Source organism: Trachurus trachurus, assembly GCF_905171665.1.
Source record: "Trachurus trachurus genome assembly, chromosome: 5".
NCBI lineage: Eukaryota > Metazoa > Chordata > Actinopteri > Carangiformes > Carangidae > Trachurus > Trachurus trachurus.
In genome coordinates this window covers 26,491,362-26,509,566 of record NC_139896.1, presented here as the reverse complement: position 1 = coordinate 26,509,566, position 18,205 = coordinate 26,491,362, and the positions used below count along the sequence as shown (strand labels likewise).

The 18,205-nt window shown below is 40.1% G+C and overlaps 3 protein-coding genes across 3 annotated transcripts in view; 2 read left to right on the top strand and 1 right to left on the bottom strand.

Moving 5' to 3' along the window:
- Positions 1-18,205, top strand: part of phc2b (polyhomeotic homolog 2b) — a 233,622-nt gene that overhangs the window by 110,769 nt on the left and 104,648 nt on the right. The window lies entirely within an intron of this gene.
- Positions 68-5,169, bottom strand: snrpc (small nuclear ribonucleoprotein polypeptide C). The gene is made up of 6 exons (XM_083971470.1): positions 5,131-5,169; positions 3,886-3,928; positions 3,674-3,782; positions 1,398-1,457; positions 1,039-1,143; positions 68-621 (listed from the first exon to the last, which is right to left on the bottom strand). Exons 1-6 carry the CDS (start codon positions 5,136-5,138, stop codon positions 500-502), a joined length of 447 nt encoding a protein of 148 aa, XP_083827596.1. The 5' UTR covers positions 5,139-5,169; the 3' UTR covers positions 68-499.
- Positions 7,450-17,914, top strand: ilrun (inflammation and lipid regulator with UBA-like and NBR1-like domains). Its single transcript, XM_083972298.1, has 5 exons — positions 7,450-7,909; positions 10,540-10,694; positions 10,793-10,990; positions 11,858-12,162; positions 14,671-17,914. The coding sequence occupies exons 1-5, from the start codon at positions 7,752-7,754 to the stop codon at positions 14,704-14,706; spliced, it is 852 nt and encodes a 283-aa protein (XP_083828424.1). The 5' UTR covers positions 7,450-7,751; the 3' UTR covers positions 14,707-17,914.

Genomic DNA, 18,205 nt, shown 5'->3' with positions numbered 1-18,205 from the left:
AGAATTGTAAACAACTGCCTAAGGGAAGAGCTAATAAAACATTAATAATGAACTTTGGTGACATTAATGACGATTTAAAAAGCAGGTTTGAAATCACCATTTTATTTCTCAAAACATTTCAATGAAATATAACAAAAACATTTAAAACCTAAAATGTAGTAACAAAAAAATGCAAATGCTCTTTAAAAGGTGTGCTGAACAGTATGTCAGAGTGAGATGAGATATTTCTGTCTTGACACTAACACAGGAGAGGCTGCTTAATTTAAAAAAAAAATGGGATCTGAACTTAATTTGAATGAGGTCAATAAAAAAAATAAATACCAAGACTGAGGCTGAAAATCAAAGTAATTACACAAAAATCACATAATTACTCCCGGGGTCCGTAGGTTCGGGGTTGAAGAGATGGGACATACAGTGATAAATCCAAGTGTTAACGCAAGTGTCCTCACTAGACCTCGTCTGTTCATGGCATCAAGGAACAGAGAAAAGCCGCTCGTTCTTATCTGTCTGGACGCATCATGCCCGGCCTGACTGGCATCATCATTGGACGAGGGTGACGCATCATGTGTGGTGGTCCTGGCATCATCTGCATTGGTCCTCCCATTGGCGGCCTCATGCCTCCTTGAAAGCGACAGTGAAGACAAACACAGCTTAGGTACTGACCTCAAATGACTGCTTCACACAAAGAAGTCACATCAATGCACTTTACGCATCAGATCTAATAGAGACCTGGCTGAATTCACATTCATGCACTAGTTAGTACAATAAAATCTCAGAAATGTTTTGTTCTTTGTTTTTTTTAAATGCAACAAATTCAAACTGCTGCTGGAAACATATTTGTTTTATTCAACCGACAGTCCAAAACATATTCAGACATGACAACGAAAAGCATCAAACCCTCACTCTTCCCTCAGGTTGGAACCAGCAAATCATTTAATTCTCTATGACTTAAGAATAGTTTCAAATTAATTTCCTGGCAGTTGACTAATTGTCTCATCGTTGCAGCTCTATTATAGGAAATCAAATCTTGCATCTTACCTGGTCCACCAGGCATCATCCCATGTGGTGGAGGTCCCATCATGGGCATCATAGGAGGACCTCCCATGGGGGGCGTTGGTAGCATGCCAGGGCGCGGAGGCCCACCTGGTTTAGAAACATCACACGTTAGCGCAGTCATAGTTAGAACAATTTACCATGCGTGTAAATTAAATCAGATTCATGTGCATTCTTATGAATTATGGGCTTCATCTGCACTGACTCGAAATGAAACACAAAAACACAACACACACACCAGATTAGACGTGTTCAGTTGTACGGTTGCTTTTTATGCTTTTAAATATTTGAGTATGATAGTAAATTCAATTGCTGCCAAGCTGAAAAACAATGAATGGACTCACCTGGAGGAGGGCCACCGGGGAACGGTGTGGGAGGGATCTTCCCCTGTTGAAAGGCAGCCGCTGTCGGGACACAGGAGAAAACATGAACACACAAACAACCACAGAGATCAATCACGTACATCACACAATCTTGGAATTGCATTTTGCCGTTTGTAAAGAATTAATTTAAGCCCATTTCATGCTCTACAGACTGAAGGCAAACAACACAATGTACACATGCGGCCTTTTTGTTGCAAAGGAGTTTCAGTCTGTGAAACAACACCATTACTCCACACTGGACAATACTATGCTCTTGCAACACATAGGCTTTGCATCTCTGATGTGGATTAGTGGTTTGTAATCTCAGAGGGGGCCCAAGTAAGATGATGTACATAGTACATTATTTAGGCAAAGAGCTTGGAAATCCCACACAAGTGCATAAGCGTGCCTCACTGCCTCGCGTGGGCTCTGTATCAGGCTTTACTCTAACGTGAAATGTATTGTCTACATCTAACCAGGGCACTAAATATGGAAAGTAAAAGCACTCTGTGCCCACATTAGGGGTATGAATAGTTCACTGCACAAGCATATGAATCATCAGTCATATAGCACCTGCCACTAGGGGTCACTTTAATATAGGGGTGCACCGAATGGCATTTTTTTGGCCGAAGCCGAATACCGAATAAAATCAAAACGCTTGGCCGAATAACCGAATAATACCGAATACTGAAAGTGGTTATAAAGTTTTTAAATAAAATATTTTTTTTTACTTAATTTTCAAAGAAAGTAAATGTTTATTGACTATTCTGACAGTTTTTGAATATTCCAGTCGCCGTTGCTCATCAAAAAAACCCAAGTGTCTTTTAAAACAGTGGTTCCTAACCTTTCTTGGTCAGATTTTTTTTAATTCATCAATTAGGCTGCTAGACATTTCAGGTGACCTCATTTGAATTTCAGGCGACCCCACGTTGGGTCCCGACCCCAAGGTTGGTTGGTTGGTTGCTATCACGAGTATAAAAATGCCCTTAAAGGGATAGTTCACCCAAAATTCAAATTTCACTCATTATCTACTAGGACTGTCAATGAATATTTGAAATTCGAATGTATATTCGAATTATAGTGAAAAAAATGAAATTCGAATATTAAAATATGATATTCAAATATTAATAATTTATTTTTTAAATTATCTTCACGCGCACAACCACTTCAACTTCCTCCTACAAATGCACGGTCGTCGGTGTGACGTGCAGAACGCAGCAGGACGACTCCTCAGTCCATGAGTTTCATTTCTCAGACCGGATCATGTCAATCCAGCTGCAGAAATATCCGGGGGGACAGCTCGCGTCATCACAAAACATTTGACATGAATTGATAAAGGCCGAGTAAAACGCGGTCTTTTTTCACGTATTAATATGCATATAATGTCGTTGCTGATTTGCATTGTGTAGCCGTTTGTTTTGTGTATGTAAGCTGTTCAAAACGTGTTTGACATGCGCTGATAATAAATACAGGCGTTACCGCTATAAAAGTCCATCTCTTTGTATTGATTTTTGGAGAAAATATGAAAAAATAGAAATTCGATTTTTATTCGAATATCTGTTTTTTTAAGAGGCAATATTCGAACCTCATTCCTGCCATTCGTTGACAGCCCTATTATCTACTTACCCTCATGTCAACTAAGAGCTGTGAGAATTTTCAGAGTCCTCCGTTCCTTCTCTGAGTTACGGGGGGGTCCGTGCAGCAGTATTTGTCCATATAATGGTTGTCAATGGATACCAACTGTCTTCGTAACAAAAAGACACACCAAAAAACATCCAAATACCTCCCTACTGCTCGTCTGTAATGTCCCTCTTGTATTGAAGCCCCGACATGAGAAATTGTTCCGCCGGTCAGTGCAAATCACGAGAGATTTGCACTGACACAGGCAAAGCAGTGAACTGAGACACTGGGAGCTTCCGCTACAAACAAGTTTAAAATATAGACTTCTTAAATTTTTTTCGGAACAATTTCTCATGTCGGGGCTTCAATACAAGAGGGACATTACAGACGAGCACTATGGAGGTATTTGGATGTTTTTTGGTGTGTCTTTTTGGACGAAGAAAGTTGGTATCCATTGACAACCATTATATGGACAAATACTGCTGTGCGGACCCCCCCGTAACTCAGAGAAGGAACGGAGGACTCTGAAAATTCTCATAGCTCTTAGTTGACATGAGGGTGAGTAGATAATGAGTGAAATTTGGGTGAACTATCCCTTTAAGGCATAAACAGCAAGTCTATAGTAATAGTTTGCTTACTTGTTTTATCGATCAGGCTCTGCGCCTGCTCCTCCATCCATTTCTGATAGTAATCTTTCACATTTTCTTTGTGTTTCCTGCCACTGCAGTGGGTTTTCCTCACCGATGGCTAGAGAGGAAATAGAACAAATTTGTGGATATTTAACAGAGCAAAACTACGAGATTCTTCCATGCGTTTCTACAATTAAATGGTACACACAAACACAACTTACTGAGTCATGTGTAAGGTAGGTGTCACAGTAGTCACAGTAAAACCTGTGGGAAGAAAAAAGAAAGAAACAAAGAGACTCAGGTTTTGTGGTAGAAAAAAAACTCTGAGATGTTGACTTTTGACTGTTCAGATATATAATGCATCACTTTCTCATTTATTCCTTTTAGACATTTGTTCTGAATTGTGACACTGGTGTCGTGGCCTAAAACTGTTTTATAAGGTCAAAGTGACCATGACTTGGGTCTGAGTTTGTGCCAAATTCCAGCAACCAGCTACCATATTTAGAAAACTCTTGAGTTGTTTTTTATTTATTTTTTTAATCTTATTTAAAGTAGTCTCCTTAAAATGTGATCTATTTTTCAAGCCACAAACAGGAACACCTGACAAACCAAAGACAAAACAATTACTCCACACCAAACAACAGGTTAGTAAAGTTTTAAACGCTGTGCTTAAGACAGGATTTACTGATAATGTTTGTTTTTCCATCCTTATAATGGTTACGATGGTCAGTTTTTATTTAAACTGTAAAAAGCTGTTGATTCAGCTTTTATTTGGGAGGACGCAGTTTCTAGTGCAGCTGAAATGCTTTGTCAAAGTGTTTTTACTATTTGTAAGTGAGGGTAAATTTAACAAACATTTCTCGGTATGGTAGGATGTTGAACTGTAGCCTAAAAAAACACCATCATTTTGAATAAGATGTTTCAACACAAACCGATCATTACAACTTGTTCATTGTTGAAAGGTTGTTGAACTCTTACATTAGACCGATTAGTTTAACAAAGCGTAAAATATAAACCGTCAACTTAATGCATTTCATCTGTTACAGCTGAGGAAACGATCTGTTGTCCGGGTGATGCCGCCGGCCGGACAGTCCACACTATGCGAGTAAACGCAAACTGGTTTGTGGATATTTCGTCAACTACATTGAATTATTATAAAGTTGTGTTGGCTTACTACGTATTCGCCTTGAGTAGTTTCGACGCGATGATATTGTGGTGAAATGATTTAGTATCACGGTGTTTAGGTGGTTCTGTCGCTGTTAATGGAGGCTCACTCCAGCACATAGACACAGCCCAAACAAAGCTCACGGCGGTCGTCTGACTCAAACCCGCCGGTTTCCTCAGTTTTCGCATTTCAATCTGGCACATTTCCACTCTTACTTCCAGTATTATCATCAACCATGTTTGTTGAAATGCAGAAATAAAAAAACAACAACCATAAAGTCGAAAGAATTATGTTGACTTACTTCGGCATGTTTCGCTCCAACCAGCGTCGAGAGCGCGGTTCCGGGTGTTACCAATAAATGTTCCCACCTGATACGAGGACTATCTTATTTCAGTTCCGCCTGGAAGTCGCAACGTTTGCCCTCTGCTATAAGCAATAAATACGTAAATAAGCCACCTCACCGGAATATGTTTGCATTGAATATTTTCAGTTATACTAAGATATTTAAAGGAAAGCACATTAAAACAAATCAAGAACATTTTGTTGAAGATTTTACTGTTTGGTTAATCAGAAATTGCAAGCTGTTGTTATTTGCTTTATTAAAATTAAAGAACTTACTCACTAATGTGTATGATTCATTATTGCACAACAGATGATAGATACTTTGTGTGATATCTAAATGGTTTTAGGAAGGGGCACTGCTATGTAGGCTACACATTCCTGAGTCTAGATCTCGATATCAAAAAAGTGATAACAAATAAAAACCAGGTTGTGTCATCATTGTTTTGCCTTTATTCATTCAGAACAGAGTAGAGAGGGGGCTCTATTTCAAAATTGCCTGGATCACATTCAAACATTCACACACATTCAGAGCTGCCCAGTACAACACAGTCTGACCTGACCGCTAAGCAGCTCCTCTGGAGCAGTTGGGGTTTAAGCCCTTGCTCAAAGGCACACAAGTGGTTCTGATGAGGGTTTGGTTAAAACTATGCTTTTTCACTTTGCCATATTGAAAAGGGACACAGAATAATATGCTAGTTAAAGGGTTATTAATCACTCTATATGATGATGCTGGGATAAGAGGAAGAATGAGAGTTAAAGGAGGGGCTGTTGTACTGAGGAAGGCATGATAACACCTAAATGTTGGACTGATTGAATCAACAATGGCATGAATCAGCAACTGTTGTGTAAAGGTATGTAGGTAAGACCTTTCAGAGAGCAACCATAAGGGTGTCTCCCCATACAGCAGGAATTAAAAGGGGGTTTAAATAATCACATCAAGTTTGCAATTCTTCAGCAAACTCAAAACTCTCTATTCAAGAGGAATTTATCAACAAAGATGAAATGAGCTACCTGAGGATCTCGAGGTGAATGGTACTCCCAAGGGGAGTTATTTCTATTCATCTTAGATAATGGCATATTTAGCAGAGTGGGAAAAGAAAATGGTGCTTCATTATTTAGGCCGTCTGGAGGAGAGTTAGGTCTCTCTTTGTGATGGTTTCAACCAAATTCAAAAAGCTCTGAATAAAGTGAATAAGTGTGCCACTTACTGAGCTTTCCAATTTCCAAATTAGAATCTATAAATTTAATGGCAAAACTCTTGAAGTCAAAGTCAGAAACTTTTCATCATGTAGTTTGACTTGCATTTTTTTTTTTTAAAGGATGTTATACAAGCTAGAGTGTATCATATTTTCACACTATTCTGCCACCTGTCTTATGGGAGCGATGGAATTATTACTATCAGTGTATGCCCTTATTGGTCAATTGTAATAGTATTAGTAATCATATTTCTTCTGACAAAATAAATTCACACCATATCCAACTTGATCTTCCAGTAAGAATGAAGAAGAAAAACATGATGACACCTTTACGGCTGGATAGGAGGCATGTTAGTCTTGCTGTGAAAGTCCCACCCATCCCTGCCATTGTGTAGCCTACTGCACATAGACAGTGAGGAAAAATACTCAGATCTGTGCCTTTTCATTGCCCAGACTCCAAACAACCCCAGACCTCAGCAAAGCAGGAAACCAACTGCCTAGCCCACATCCTGCGTGCTGCAGGGAAGAAGTAAAATGTCACTACCAGATCTGCATTGCACATATGTGAACAGGCTCTTAACCAAAACAATAGGTAGGCCTATCACAAATGCCCACTGGGTTTCCAGCATGGATCAAGACGCTATAATAAGTCAGACTGTACGACAAGTTTGCATTTGTCTATCAGAGATAGAGCTCCAGCAATATAAAACACTAACTGAGCTGGAGGCCCACAGATAATTGTTTCAAATGATGAGATTACACATGACCACAAGAGGACTCAAACCCACCACAGCTGACACACAGTAACAGTGGTCATCCCATGTCTCGTTGTGGTCATCATTATAAAAAAAGACAAAAAATGACTGCCAAGAGAGAGAACACAACCACAAGGAGACAACTACAAAGCTGCAGCAAAAAGACCTCAAAATAAAGATGGGTCAAAAGAAACACAACACCAACACCACCACAGAGACAAAACAGATGTGCAAAGATGTGTCATTTGAGGTCATTTTGTATCTCTGTCATCCAACACATCCTTATGTGCCTTATGTACCAATGCAAATATTTTATCCAATATGAACCATATCTCTGGTGAGCTGAGCTGAGGGGAGCAGCCCGTATTTCATTGATAACCCAATGAGAAGGTGGCTGCAAATAGCAACAGATGACGTCGACGCCCACTACGTGATTGGAGCAGGTGACGCGCGGGCTGTTGCAACGTCAAACACCGTCCCCGTGGTCGTGCCATGCGCACTGACGGTTGTTGTTGTTGAGCTGGTTGTTATGGCTGGACGAGGCCTCGGACTAAACTGAGAGAGGACCCCCCCTCTCCCTCCCTCCCTCCCGGTACTACCCTGTCTCCGTCACGGGACACCCGCCACCCATGGAGGGCACGGACATGGACGTGGACGCGGAACTGATGCAGAAGTTCAGCTGCATGGGCACCACGGACAAGGACGTCCTCATCTCGGAGTTTCAGAGGCTGCTGGGCTTCCAGCTCAACCCGGCCGGCTGCGCCTTCTTCCTGGACATGACCAACTGGTGAGTGCGGGGATGCGAGGGGCCTGTTGTTGTGGGACAGCAGCAGCGTGACGCTAACGTAACGTAGCTGTTTAATTAGCTGCTTAGCTCGTGTTTAAATGCCCAAAAGAAACGAAACAACCACGAGCTACACACACAGAGAGAGATAGGCAGTAAATGTTTAAAGCTGAGAGCACGCAGGGAAGTGTAGTTAACTCCCAACGTCTGTGTCAGGGACAAACGGAAGTGAAACGTTGAAGTTTTATCCAGATTGTGATCTGCACTCAGGTGAAATAACTGTAAAAGCTAACCGCAGCAGGCGAGCTAACTACCTAGCAGGCTAATTTAAGGGCAGGGACCTCTCGGCGTAGATTATCTGCCATATTACATAACAGTCTCGGGAGCCAGTTGGACCGTGCTCTGCGGGAAGACTCGCTCCCGGGCAGGCGGTCGCTTCACGTTACTGATGACGTAACCAGTCGTGATCAACCACTGTCACCGGCCGACAACAAGTGGGCTCGGCGTGTCTGATCAACTGATAATCAAACTTTTTGTTGAGGGTTGATCTCATCTCCTCCAAACAGAGAAGACCCCCACGCCAATAAAACAAAACAAAACATGCAGGCACAGTTGGTGTTTTTTTTGTCTGATGACATCATCAGGTGATGATGACTGGCTCTGATTTTAGTTTTGGTTGAATTAAGAATCTGCAATAAAATCCTGTGTAATAAAAATCCAAATACTCTTATTGTGTCATGAGTAGTTGGTGAGGAGATGCAGTAAGTGTCTATTATGCACATATATTGACTACAGGTTTGTCTTAATTTTGTCTATAATTTCTAGTTGATTTATGTTTGTACTTTTACTTATTCAACAATTCCCCTTTCTTGTACTTTGCACAATTTATCATGACAAATTTCTTGTTGGTAAAATAATTATTTGGCAATTAAACACATCTGATTCTGTTGAACCTAAATAATTCAAAGAAACCATGAACCACCAAGTTAATCAGCTTTATAAATCATGGTAACATCACATCCAATAACTAACTTCTGACATATAAGTTACCGCGATGCACAATAACCATTCTTTCATGTGCTCTTGAGGGCAGACTAACCTCAGATAATAGAATTAGACTTGCTATCCACACATTTGTTTTCAGATGTGATTGGACATTTAATGGAAACTAGTTTATTAGCCTTAGACACTAAACAATACAGACATTCAAAGATGGTTAAAAGGTCTTCTCATAGTTATGCATCCATAGACTCATGCAATGAAATTTCAGCATAAGGCAGATTTCCCAAAATATACAAAACAATGATAGTACGTAGTCTTATTTAGGATACAGTGTTTTCTGTCTCAGTGGCTATCCTTTTTCAATAAATCTGGCTAGGACATTAGGCTATATCTCCTTGAAAAACCAACTCAACGTATAACACCCGGGCATCAAAAATAAGTCAGGACTCTACACCTGAACTTTTTCAAACAAGGATATTTTCAGTTAATTGTACAGAAAGCATTAAAACAGAACATTAAATTCATCTTTAACAATATCAAGATCACACAAAACACATATACGCTGCTCTTCAGGGAGCGTATACATCAGGATATCTTGGCCTTGGATGCAGTAGTTTCGTCTCAAATGGACTACTGATGAGAAAATACATGAGTCTTCCATATTACTTCCAAATCCAACAGTATTTTGCTGACTATCTCCTGGCAATCTAAAAAATATTACTGATTGTACTAATTAAAGCAGAAGTAAGTGATATATTTGTGTTAATATAAGTCTTAAATAGTTATATCTTCCGACAGCAATCACTTACATAGAGTGTTTGGACCGAAACACGGGTCTGTCAGTCACTCTGCTCTGCTCTGAGCCGAAGAGAAAACATTTATCGTATCCTACAGTTTTTATCCAATGAGGAGAGAGAACGGCATGCAGGGCTGTGTGTGCAGCCAAGGAACGCCGTGAATGTGGTGACGTAGCGACGAGGACTGTTAAGGTGCGTTCAAGGAAACTCGTATTTTTCCGACCGTGAAGTGGTACCAGTTCGATCTGGTACGAGTTCACCGGTCGGAAGTTACGAGTGGCCGTTATAGTGACTTTCACCGGTAAAACAGGTCGGAAAAACACGAGTGGGTTGCCTGGAACGCTACAAAGTCGTAAGTTGTGACTTGAAGCTGTAATTTACGATTTCAAAAGCCTGCCTGGAACGCAGCATTAGCGAAAACGACCGGACCACTTACTTCTGCTTTAACAAATAATTTAATTTGAGATGCTGATACGAGGGAACATTTAAATGTCCATGAGAAAGATATTTACATTGTACTGTCTCCATTGTGTGTTACTTGTTAACTTTATTGAAAAGAAACTCACAAAAATGAACTTGGCAACATATAAATTGTATTTTAGGGTGGATTTTCTTTTTAATTGTCAGTGCTGTTCACTGTATCAGGAGAGCGGGGGCCTGTCATGTGTGATTAAGTAGTTGGTAGTTTGCGAGGAAGCAGATCAGCGTGTCTGTCAGAGACCATGGCTCAGCCCCCTGACTCAGCAGCCAACTCTTTGTTTATATTGTAATGGTCAGACTTACTGTCGTAATGACAGCTTTTGATAACATGTTCTTTATTTTCTGTTCTAACAGGAACCTTCAGGCTGCTATTGGTGCATATTATGACTTTGAAAGTCCCAACGTCAACACGCCATCTATGTCCTTTGTTGAAGACGTGACAATTGGGGAAGGAGAGTCTGTTCCTCCAGATACACCATTCACAAAAACCTGGAGGATACAAAACACAGGTTTGCCTTTTAAATGTTAATGCACACAGACACGGCAACACGACACGGACATGGTTTTGTTGTTGAACTGGGTTTTGATTGATCCTTGTATGTTACAGGTGCAGAGTCATGGCCACCTGGAGTTTGTCTCAAATACATCGGTGGTGATCAGTTTGGGCATGTAAACACAGTGATGGTGAAGTCTCTAGACCCCCAGGAAATATCAGATGTGAGTGTGCAGATGCGAAGTCCCACAGCTCCTGGCATGTACCAGGGTCAGTGGAGGATGTGTACAGCTACTGGGTTATTTTATGGAGGTAGGAAAAAATATTGGTTTTATTTCTGTATATATAACATGATAATTAGGACTGCAACTAACTTTTATTTTCATTATTCCACTAATCCCAACACACTTTCTCTGAGTTTAGTGTGAAGTCCTCAAATTGCTTTTTATTTTTTTTAAAGATTACTTTATTTAATGGCCTAGGGGAAATTTGTCATGTATCTTTAATCTTATCTTAAAGGGAGCTTTTGAGTGGGTTTGTATGAGGTACAAATGGCCATTTTCGCCGCCAACGAGAAGTCCCGTCTCAAAATAACAAACCAGTTCAAGACTACGATATAAAGTAAAGATTTACAACGCATCAGCTGGTCGGAAAAAAGGCTGTTTATCTTGAACTAACCAACTCACTCGGTACTCCTCCACACAGGCAGGCTCCATGACACGCTGTATCACTCCGCTGTTCAGCTGTTTGGATCAGCGGTGTGTGGAAGAGGCGGAGTGAGTTGGTTAGTTCCAAACGGCTTTTTTTCCGACCAGCTGATGCGTTGTAAATTTTTACTTTATATCGTTCTCTTGAACTGGTGTATTATTTTGAGATGGGACTTCTCATAGGCGGCGAAAATACGCTGATTAATTGTTAAATTAAAACAGTGTGCTGCCTGTGTCTTCTCAGTGGGGGGGAGCAGAGATGTTTCTACTGCAGATGGTGTACTTCTTGGCCATTTATACCTCATACAACCCCACTGCAAAAAAGCTGGACTATCCCTTTAATGTATTTTGTCTGACAAACCAGACGGAAAACATAGTTAACCTTCATATAACACAAAAAAATCAACACGTTTTTATCACAGTGTAAATCATACAGTCAGCCCATGTTTGCGTGTGCTGCTTCTCTTCACAGACGTCATCTGGGTGATTCTTAGTGTAGAAGTTGGAGGTCTTCTCGGAGTGACCCAGCAGCTGTCCTCCTTCGAGACAGAGTTCAACACCCAGCCCCAACGCAACGTGCAGGGAGACTTCAACCCCTTCGCCTCGCCACAGAAGAACAAGCACGACGGCACCGACAACAGCCTCAGAGATCCTGGCGGGCCCTGGGAACGCACGCAAGAGCCAATCCAGCAAGATCAAAATGGACTGTCTCATAATGCTGTTAATAGGGCGTCAAATGGTCTTCAAACTAATCTTTCTGTGGTGACTTACGGTCAGGTATGTATGCATCAAATTTAAGATTTTTTACCCCCCAAAATAACTCTCAGCTCATAACCATACTGCATGATGACGCTGGTCATCCCAAAACAAGACATAAATACACATATACAGATGCATCCATTCACAGTATACATACATGTCCCCTGGCTGATGTGATGCATCGTGGCCGTCCTTTGGGGTAACATCATTGTTGGTTTAGGTCTATACTATTTTGCTGTGACGTTCATTCCATCGCACAAAATGAAAGTGTTGGACAAAGCGACCGTTGTCAGAGTCTGTTCAGCTCGGCCTAAAAACTGTAAATTTCGCCCTGAGGATGGTGCCGCCAGGAAATTCATGGGATCATTTAAATCAGAAGGGTTTTTTTTTTCCAAGAACGTGCTCAGTAAGTTCAATGACACTCTGCCTTTGACATAATGAGATATGTTATGCGCAAAATTAAAATTTTGGCCTGAGGCTGGCTGTGAGTGCAAGAGGGTTTTGTTCTCTGTGGAACGTAAATGTGCTCAGTGAGTTTTCATCGTAGTCTGTCTATTAGATTTTGATATGCCTTGTCAATAACTAGAGATTTTGGCCAAGAGGAATTTGCTTTGGACGCTATTAATACTGCTACACTTTTGGCTCTAATTTAGTGTTGGTCAATGGAAGTTCATGGGGTAATCAACATAACTCAGGGATTGTTTTTTATCCGTTTCCAATATCTTGATTGGAAGCTGTGCATTTGGATCAGTTTCTGAGATAAAGTTGTTAATTGTGAAAAGGTGAAACTGAAGGAAAAACAGTTGAAAGTGAGATGAGGAACTGTTCCTGACAGCATCAATTTCATTTTGACTCTAGAGTACACTCGGTGGCCACCTGATTTCCAGTAATCAGAGAGTAGTATGGGTGCTTTTCTTTTCATCTTCATGCTCAAGAAATAAAGAGAATACTTATGGCCTGGTTAGTTGTTTATTTTAATGTTAGAAATGCACAGTCCCTTCATTTGACCTAGAGTTTCACATGTTGGTCAGAGGATGAATCTTAGTCTTGAAGTTACCATTCGGGATAATTGCTACTCAGCTGAGAAATCAGATTTTAATGAAATTGAATGCTTGTTGACCTCAGCTACACGTTGTGATAACTGCTAAAATGTTATGTTGCAAACATTACTTGCTAAATAGCACCATGTTAATTATTTATTAGTGGTAGAAACTCAGTTTTAGCAGTTGAATGTAAAGCTACATCACATGTTGAGCCATGACAACATAAAACTCAGTTAAAGGCTGGTTTCACAGTCTGGCTTAAAACAATAGTCAGTGATGATGACTGATGATGAGTTTGATAAATCAGTCAGTGTGTTTGTAACACAAAAAACATAAACTTTAATTGAAAAACCACCGCATACTGGTAGACTTTACTATTACTAATAGTATTACAGCTTTGACTAAAATGTATAATGTGAAATTGTTTCCTTGAAGTGACAAACCTGCAAAGAATTTATCACTGACTTTACTATTTACCAAGAGCGAACAAAGCTCTGAATAACTATTGAAACCTGAATCATCATTCAAGTTTCTGTTGTACGTCCCTGCTGCCTACCAGCACCTGACTCTATGAGGCTGTGCACAGATGTTTTATTGACAAAAAAACACTTGTGCTTCACTTCCACCACATACAAACTGTCCGGGGGAAACACAAAGGGGGATATCAAACAAAATCACAGTAAGATAATATATATTATAAACCTGATTAACTCATCGCAAAACCCTCATTAACATTAAAGTGCATTGGGAAAGGTGTTGCTTCAGTGCTAGCATGAACATGACAAACTATTAAAACAAGCAAATGTTGTTCTAACACACGTTTTAACTCAGAACAGTTTTCACCGTGGCAACAATAGGACCTTCCCATTGGCACCATTTTTTACCCATTAGTAGGAAAGCTAAGAACGCAAAGTCATTTCTTCATTTCTTGCTTGTTTATCGGGTGTGTAATGATAATTTCCGCTAAATGATGTCGCGAGTGTGACTGTTTAACAAGACTTCAAGTCTTGTTAAATTAACGTCATCTCTGATATTGATTTAACATTTGCTGTGACCTTCACGTGAGTACTGCTACTACTCAGCTATGCATTTCTTATATTGTTGATTCATTATGACATGCATTGGAAAAACCTTCAAACAAAAGTGAGATCTCTGTTGAGGGAAAGTGCTTCATCCCTGCCGCGCCTACCTGCCATTGTAACAACTCATTAACTCAATTAGTAGTCGCATTGTCGTTACATTACACAATGGTGACATCACATAGCCCGTCCAGGGCGGTTTAAACGGGATTGTTGAGAACCACTTTCCTTTGTCAATCAATCACCCATACCATTCAAATAAATCATTAATTCAAAAGGACATTTACTGAGCCCCTTCCAACAAGTAAAGCTACAACCACCCTGAAACTGATGACAACAGCAGACAGAGGCGTCGCTTTAAACTAATACCTGCTCATTTGTTGTTGTTGGGTTTTCTTTTGCAGGGTATTCACGGACCCTATCCATTTGGACAGAGCTAGAATGACAAAGACCCCCCCCCCCATGGCAGATGATGAGCTGAAACCCTGGGAGCGGTTAAATGCGGAGGAGTTGGAGGAGGGGGGGGAGGAACAGTTGTTTTATACTGACTCATGACGACCCTCTCCCGAAACCCATGGCCCTTTCCACAGAAACACAAATTACAGTGAAGTGACGGATTACATCTGCTTCAGTGAAACATCCCACCTGACATCAACACCCGGATTCGCATGTGTGAATGCATCATCTAAGAGTGCTATAAACCCTTAAAAAATAGATACACACGACTATTTTTTATTTCCACCGTAAAACACAGCTAATTAAAGGGAAACATCAACCCTAAACAATCTACATACAGTTTGGTATTCCCATGGGCAATTGTTCTCTTCAGGGTTCCTACACAGATCTGATAATGTTTAAGGAATTGTTGGAGCTCAGTCCAAAACGTAATAGTGAGCATAGATCATTTCGAGGCCTTGTAAAAAAAAAAAAAAAAAAAAAGATACAGAAAATTGTGGGATGTATGTTTTTATATGGAGAGGAAGTGTGTGGAGTATTTTCAAACTCCTCTAGATGACAGCCTTACACCAGTCTCACACATAAATCTGATGAATAATGTAGGATGTTCAACAATTAATTTGCACCAGCCTCTGGGCCACTGAAGTATACCGCAGTTTGCAAAAGACCACGTCTAAAATTTGGATAAATCCTTGTGCTTTTGTTGCATTCCTGTAGTCGAAAAGTCAGAAGATTCAGAGCTGTCAGAAAAGTCGTAACAGGTTATTGCTGGATTTTTCCTTTACATTTGAACATTTTCCTTGTTCAGTCTCACAAAGGTTCAAATATCCTGTGATCTAGTCTGAAAAAAAAAAGGCGAAAGTTGCTTTTCAGAGAGAGAAAGCTTATACCGAACATACTGTAATCATATGATATGATCGTTCTACTGTTATGTTTGTGCTCGTTCTTTTTTTTTTTTCGATTGACACAACAGTGGAACCTGTGGCTGACAGCAGTATGGGTTACCACCAATGTCTGACTTTGTATTACATTTATCACTCAAACTGTTACTGTCTTAACTGGTGTTCAACTAATCTGGCTCCTTAAACCTTGGTTGCTGACCCACATCATCTAAACATTTACACACTCACACTGCTTCATTGTAAAGACAGTTTCTTTAAATTATACTTAAGCATTTGACGCACAACTATTTACCGTTTTTTTGAGAAAAAAAACTGTCTGTCAAATCCAGAACAAGACTCTACCTAGGCTCAGTGTTTCCCGTGATACTTTGAAGTGTAGTTATAAAATCTAAGCATTTACATGAAGGAGCCCATCTCTGTGCGACTGAAGTAAAAACACAATTCTCAGTGTAATCACATACAGGAAATAAGAGAAATTTAAAGATGCAAATGCGGATGATCCCTGTGTAGGAACCCCACCTTTCCCAAAGATAAAGTCCAGAGAACCAAGACACTAATCTGTGCTGTCATGAAATGACACAGTCTGCTGGTGCTTGATTCAGACTGCATGGGACAATGTGTGTGTGCGTTTGTTTCTATTTTATTTTAAATTTTGTTTTTTAAGGGTGAGTTTTCGCTTTAATTAGATGCTGAAGCGCAAAAGGATGTAAGTGAGTTTGAGCCAGTGAGGTATGAGGAAGGGTTGAAAAAGCCATCTAAATCTATTTTGCCTGGTGAGTGACTGTAGTCTCTGAGTCCATGTCTACAGTATGTGTACTAGATATATATAAATATATATGTATGTGTGTGTGTGTGTGCGTGTGTGTGTGTGTGCGCCTGTGCATGTATGTTCATGATTTCTCTTTGGATTTAACTGACATAACAATGGTGTATACTACTTGGGCAAAAGATGACGTGTCTCTTCACACACACACACATCAATACTGAGAGAGCTTTACTAAGTGTGTACCTCTGAAGTATTGTTGAGCTATTCTGCACCGTTTGGATGAACCAAGTCACTTCGTTGCCCTTATGTTATTTATTTGCTGTCATATTGTGCATTGCGGATGCAAAAACAAAACAAAACACAAGGTCCCGTTCATAGCCAGCAGGTGGTGCTAAAAAATCAAACGACCAACCCAAACTTTGCCTTGACACAACTGAGTCCATTGTGAGGAAGAGGTGGTGAATTGTAGTTGGATGGTAGTGAGATGGATTTGAAAATGAAAAAAAAAATGGTTTGCATCAGCATTGTTAGCACTGATGTTCTGTTACTGCTATTTGCACAATACTGTCCACAACTGCTAATGAGGAAAAAGTAGTGATTTCTTTTTTTGTTTTTTTTGACTTATCGTGAGGATTCCAGAAAGTTTGATTGGTTTGTTTTTTTGCTGATTCTTCTTCACACAAAATGCCTATGTTCTTCAGAGCTTTAAGTTTTGTTATTAAACATAAAGTTTTTCATTCTTAAACATCTGCACCAGTGTCTGATCTTACACAGATTTAGGTTTTTGTACATGTGCGAGTGAGTTTGTCTGCTGTCACACCATGAATTGTTACTTCAGTTTTTGTTATGTTCATTATGCCCAACAGTGAAGTTGACCATGCATTTAGAAATAACATGGGAAAGGTTGTCGATAGAACTTCATGATAGTGTTACGGTTCTTTTTCTAAGGTGGTATTTCCTGCAAACAGAATTAATTGTAGTTTTTTTTTTTGTCAATTTTAATTTATCAGAACTTGTCCTAGTACTAATTAAGAACATCTAGAGAGGATATTCTTTAGAGCCTGTTCCCTTTACTATCATGTGTACCTGTTTGTAAAATTCACCAGCATACTGTGTTGCAGCTGTTTTTGTATTTGTACCGAGAGTCAGCTGACAGTTCTCCCAAACAGTATACACTGTTATGCGTTGCTTCTTTCAGTCACGTCAATCTTTGTGTGTGCGTGCATGTGTGTGTATGTGTGTGTGTGTGTGTGTACGTGAGTGCGTGCTTCCCTCTTGTGAGCTTGCTTGTGTGTGTTTGTGTGCGAGAGGTGATGAGGAAATTTGAATATTGCTGGATTCATTCTGTAGTTTTAGTTTGTGACTATGTGTGGACTTGAGATGGGTGGCACGGTGAGTGGATGAGATGAAAGTTTACATAGTCTGAAAATAGCACATTTATCTGAAGAGAAATTGTCGAAATAAAGCTTTTTCCCCCTGTATCTATAAATAAGCATTTGTATGATTAAATTAACACTGAAACAATGACTACGCTGTCTTTTTGTATTATTAGATTTTACTTTCAAAAATTCAACCAGGCTCTCACACTATCATCAAATTGTAAAGCTGCAGTGTCAGCAGTTTTAGTAGAGTAGTTGTACCTGCGCAGGTGCAGGCATTCTGTGTGGGCCAGGAAGGAATCCAAAGACTTTTCATCCATTGCCACCAGCAGGCTGACGTCTCTGGGTCTAGCCGTATGTATCGACAACTCTCAGATAAGGCTGTAATCATGGAGTCAACATTGTGGGGGACCAAATCTCTCTCTATATGCTGTAT

Coding starts and splice junctions, on each gene's coding strand:
- snrpc (XM_083971470.1), bottom strand. Junction 1,144..1,397: donor CCCCGGTGGCCCTCCTCCAG/GTGAGTCCATTC, acceptor TTTCTAAACCAG/GTGGGCCTCCGCGCCCTGGC. Junction 622..1,038: donor GATGATGCCTGGTGGACCAG/GTAAGATGCAAG, acceptor GTCGCTTTCAAG/GAGGCATGAGGCCGCCAATG.
- ilrun (XM_083972298.1), top strand. CDS start 7,752: ATGGAGGGCACGGACATGGACGTGGACGCGGAACTGATGCAGAAGTTC. Junction 7,910..10,539: donor TTCCTGGACATGACCAACTG/GTGAGTGCGGGG, acceptor CTGTTCTAACAG/GAACCTTCAGGCTGCTATTG. Junction 10,695..10,792: donor CTGGAGGATACAAAACACAG/GTTTGCCTTTTA, acceptor TGTATGTTACAG/GTGCAGAGTCATGGCCACCT.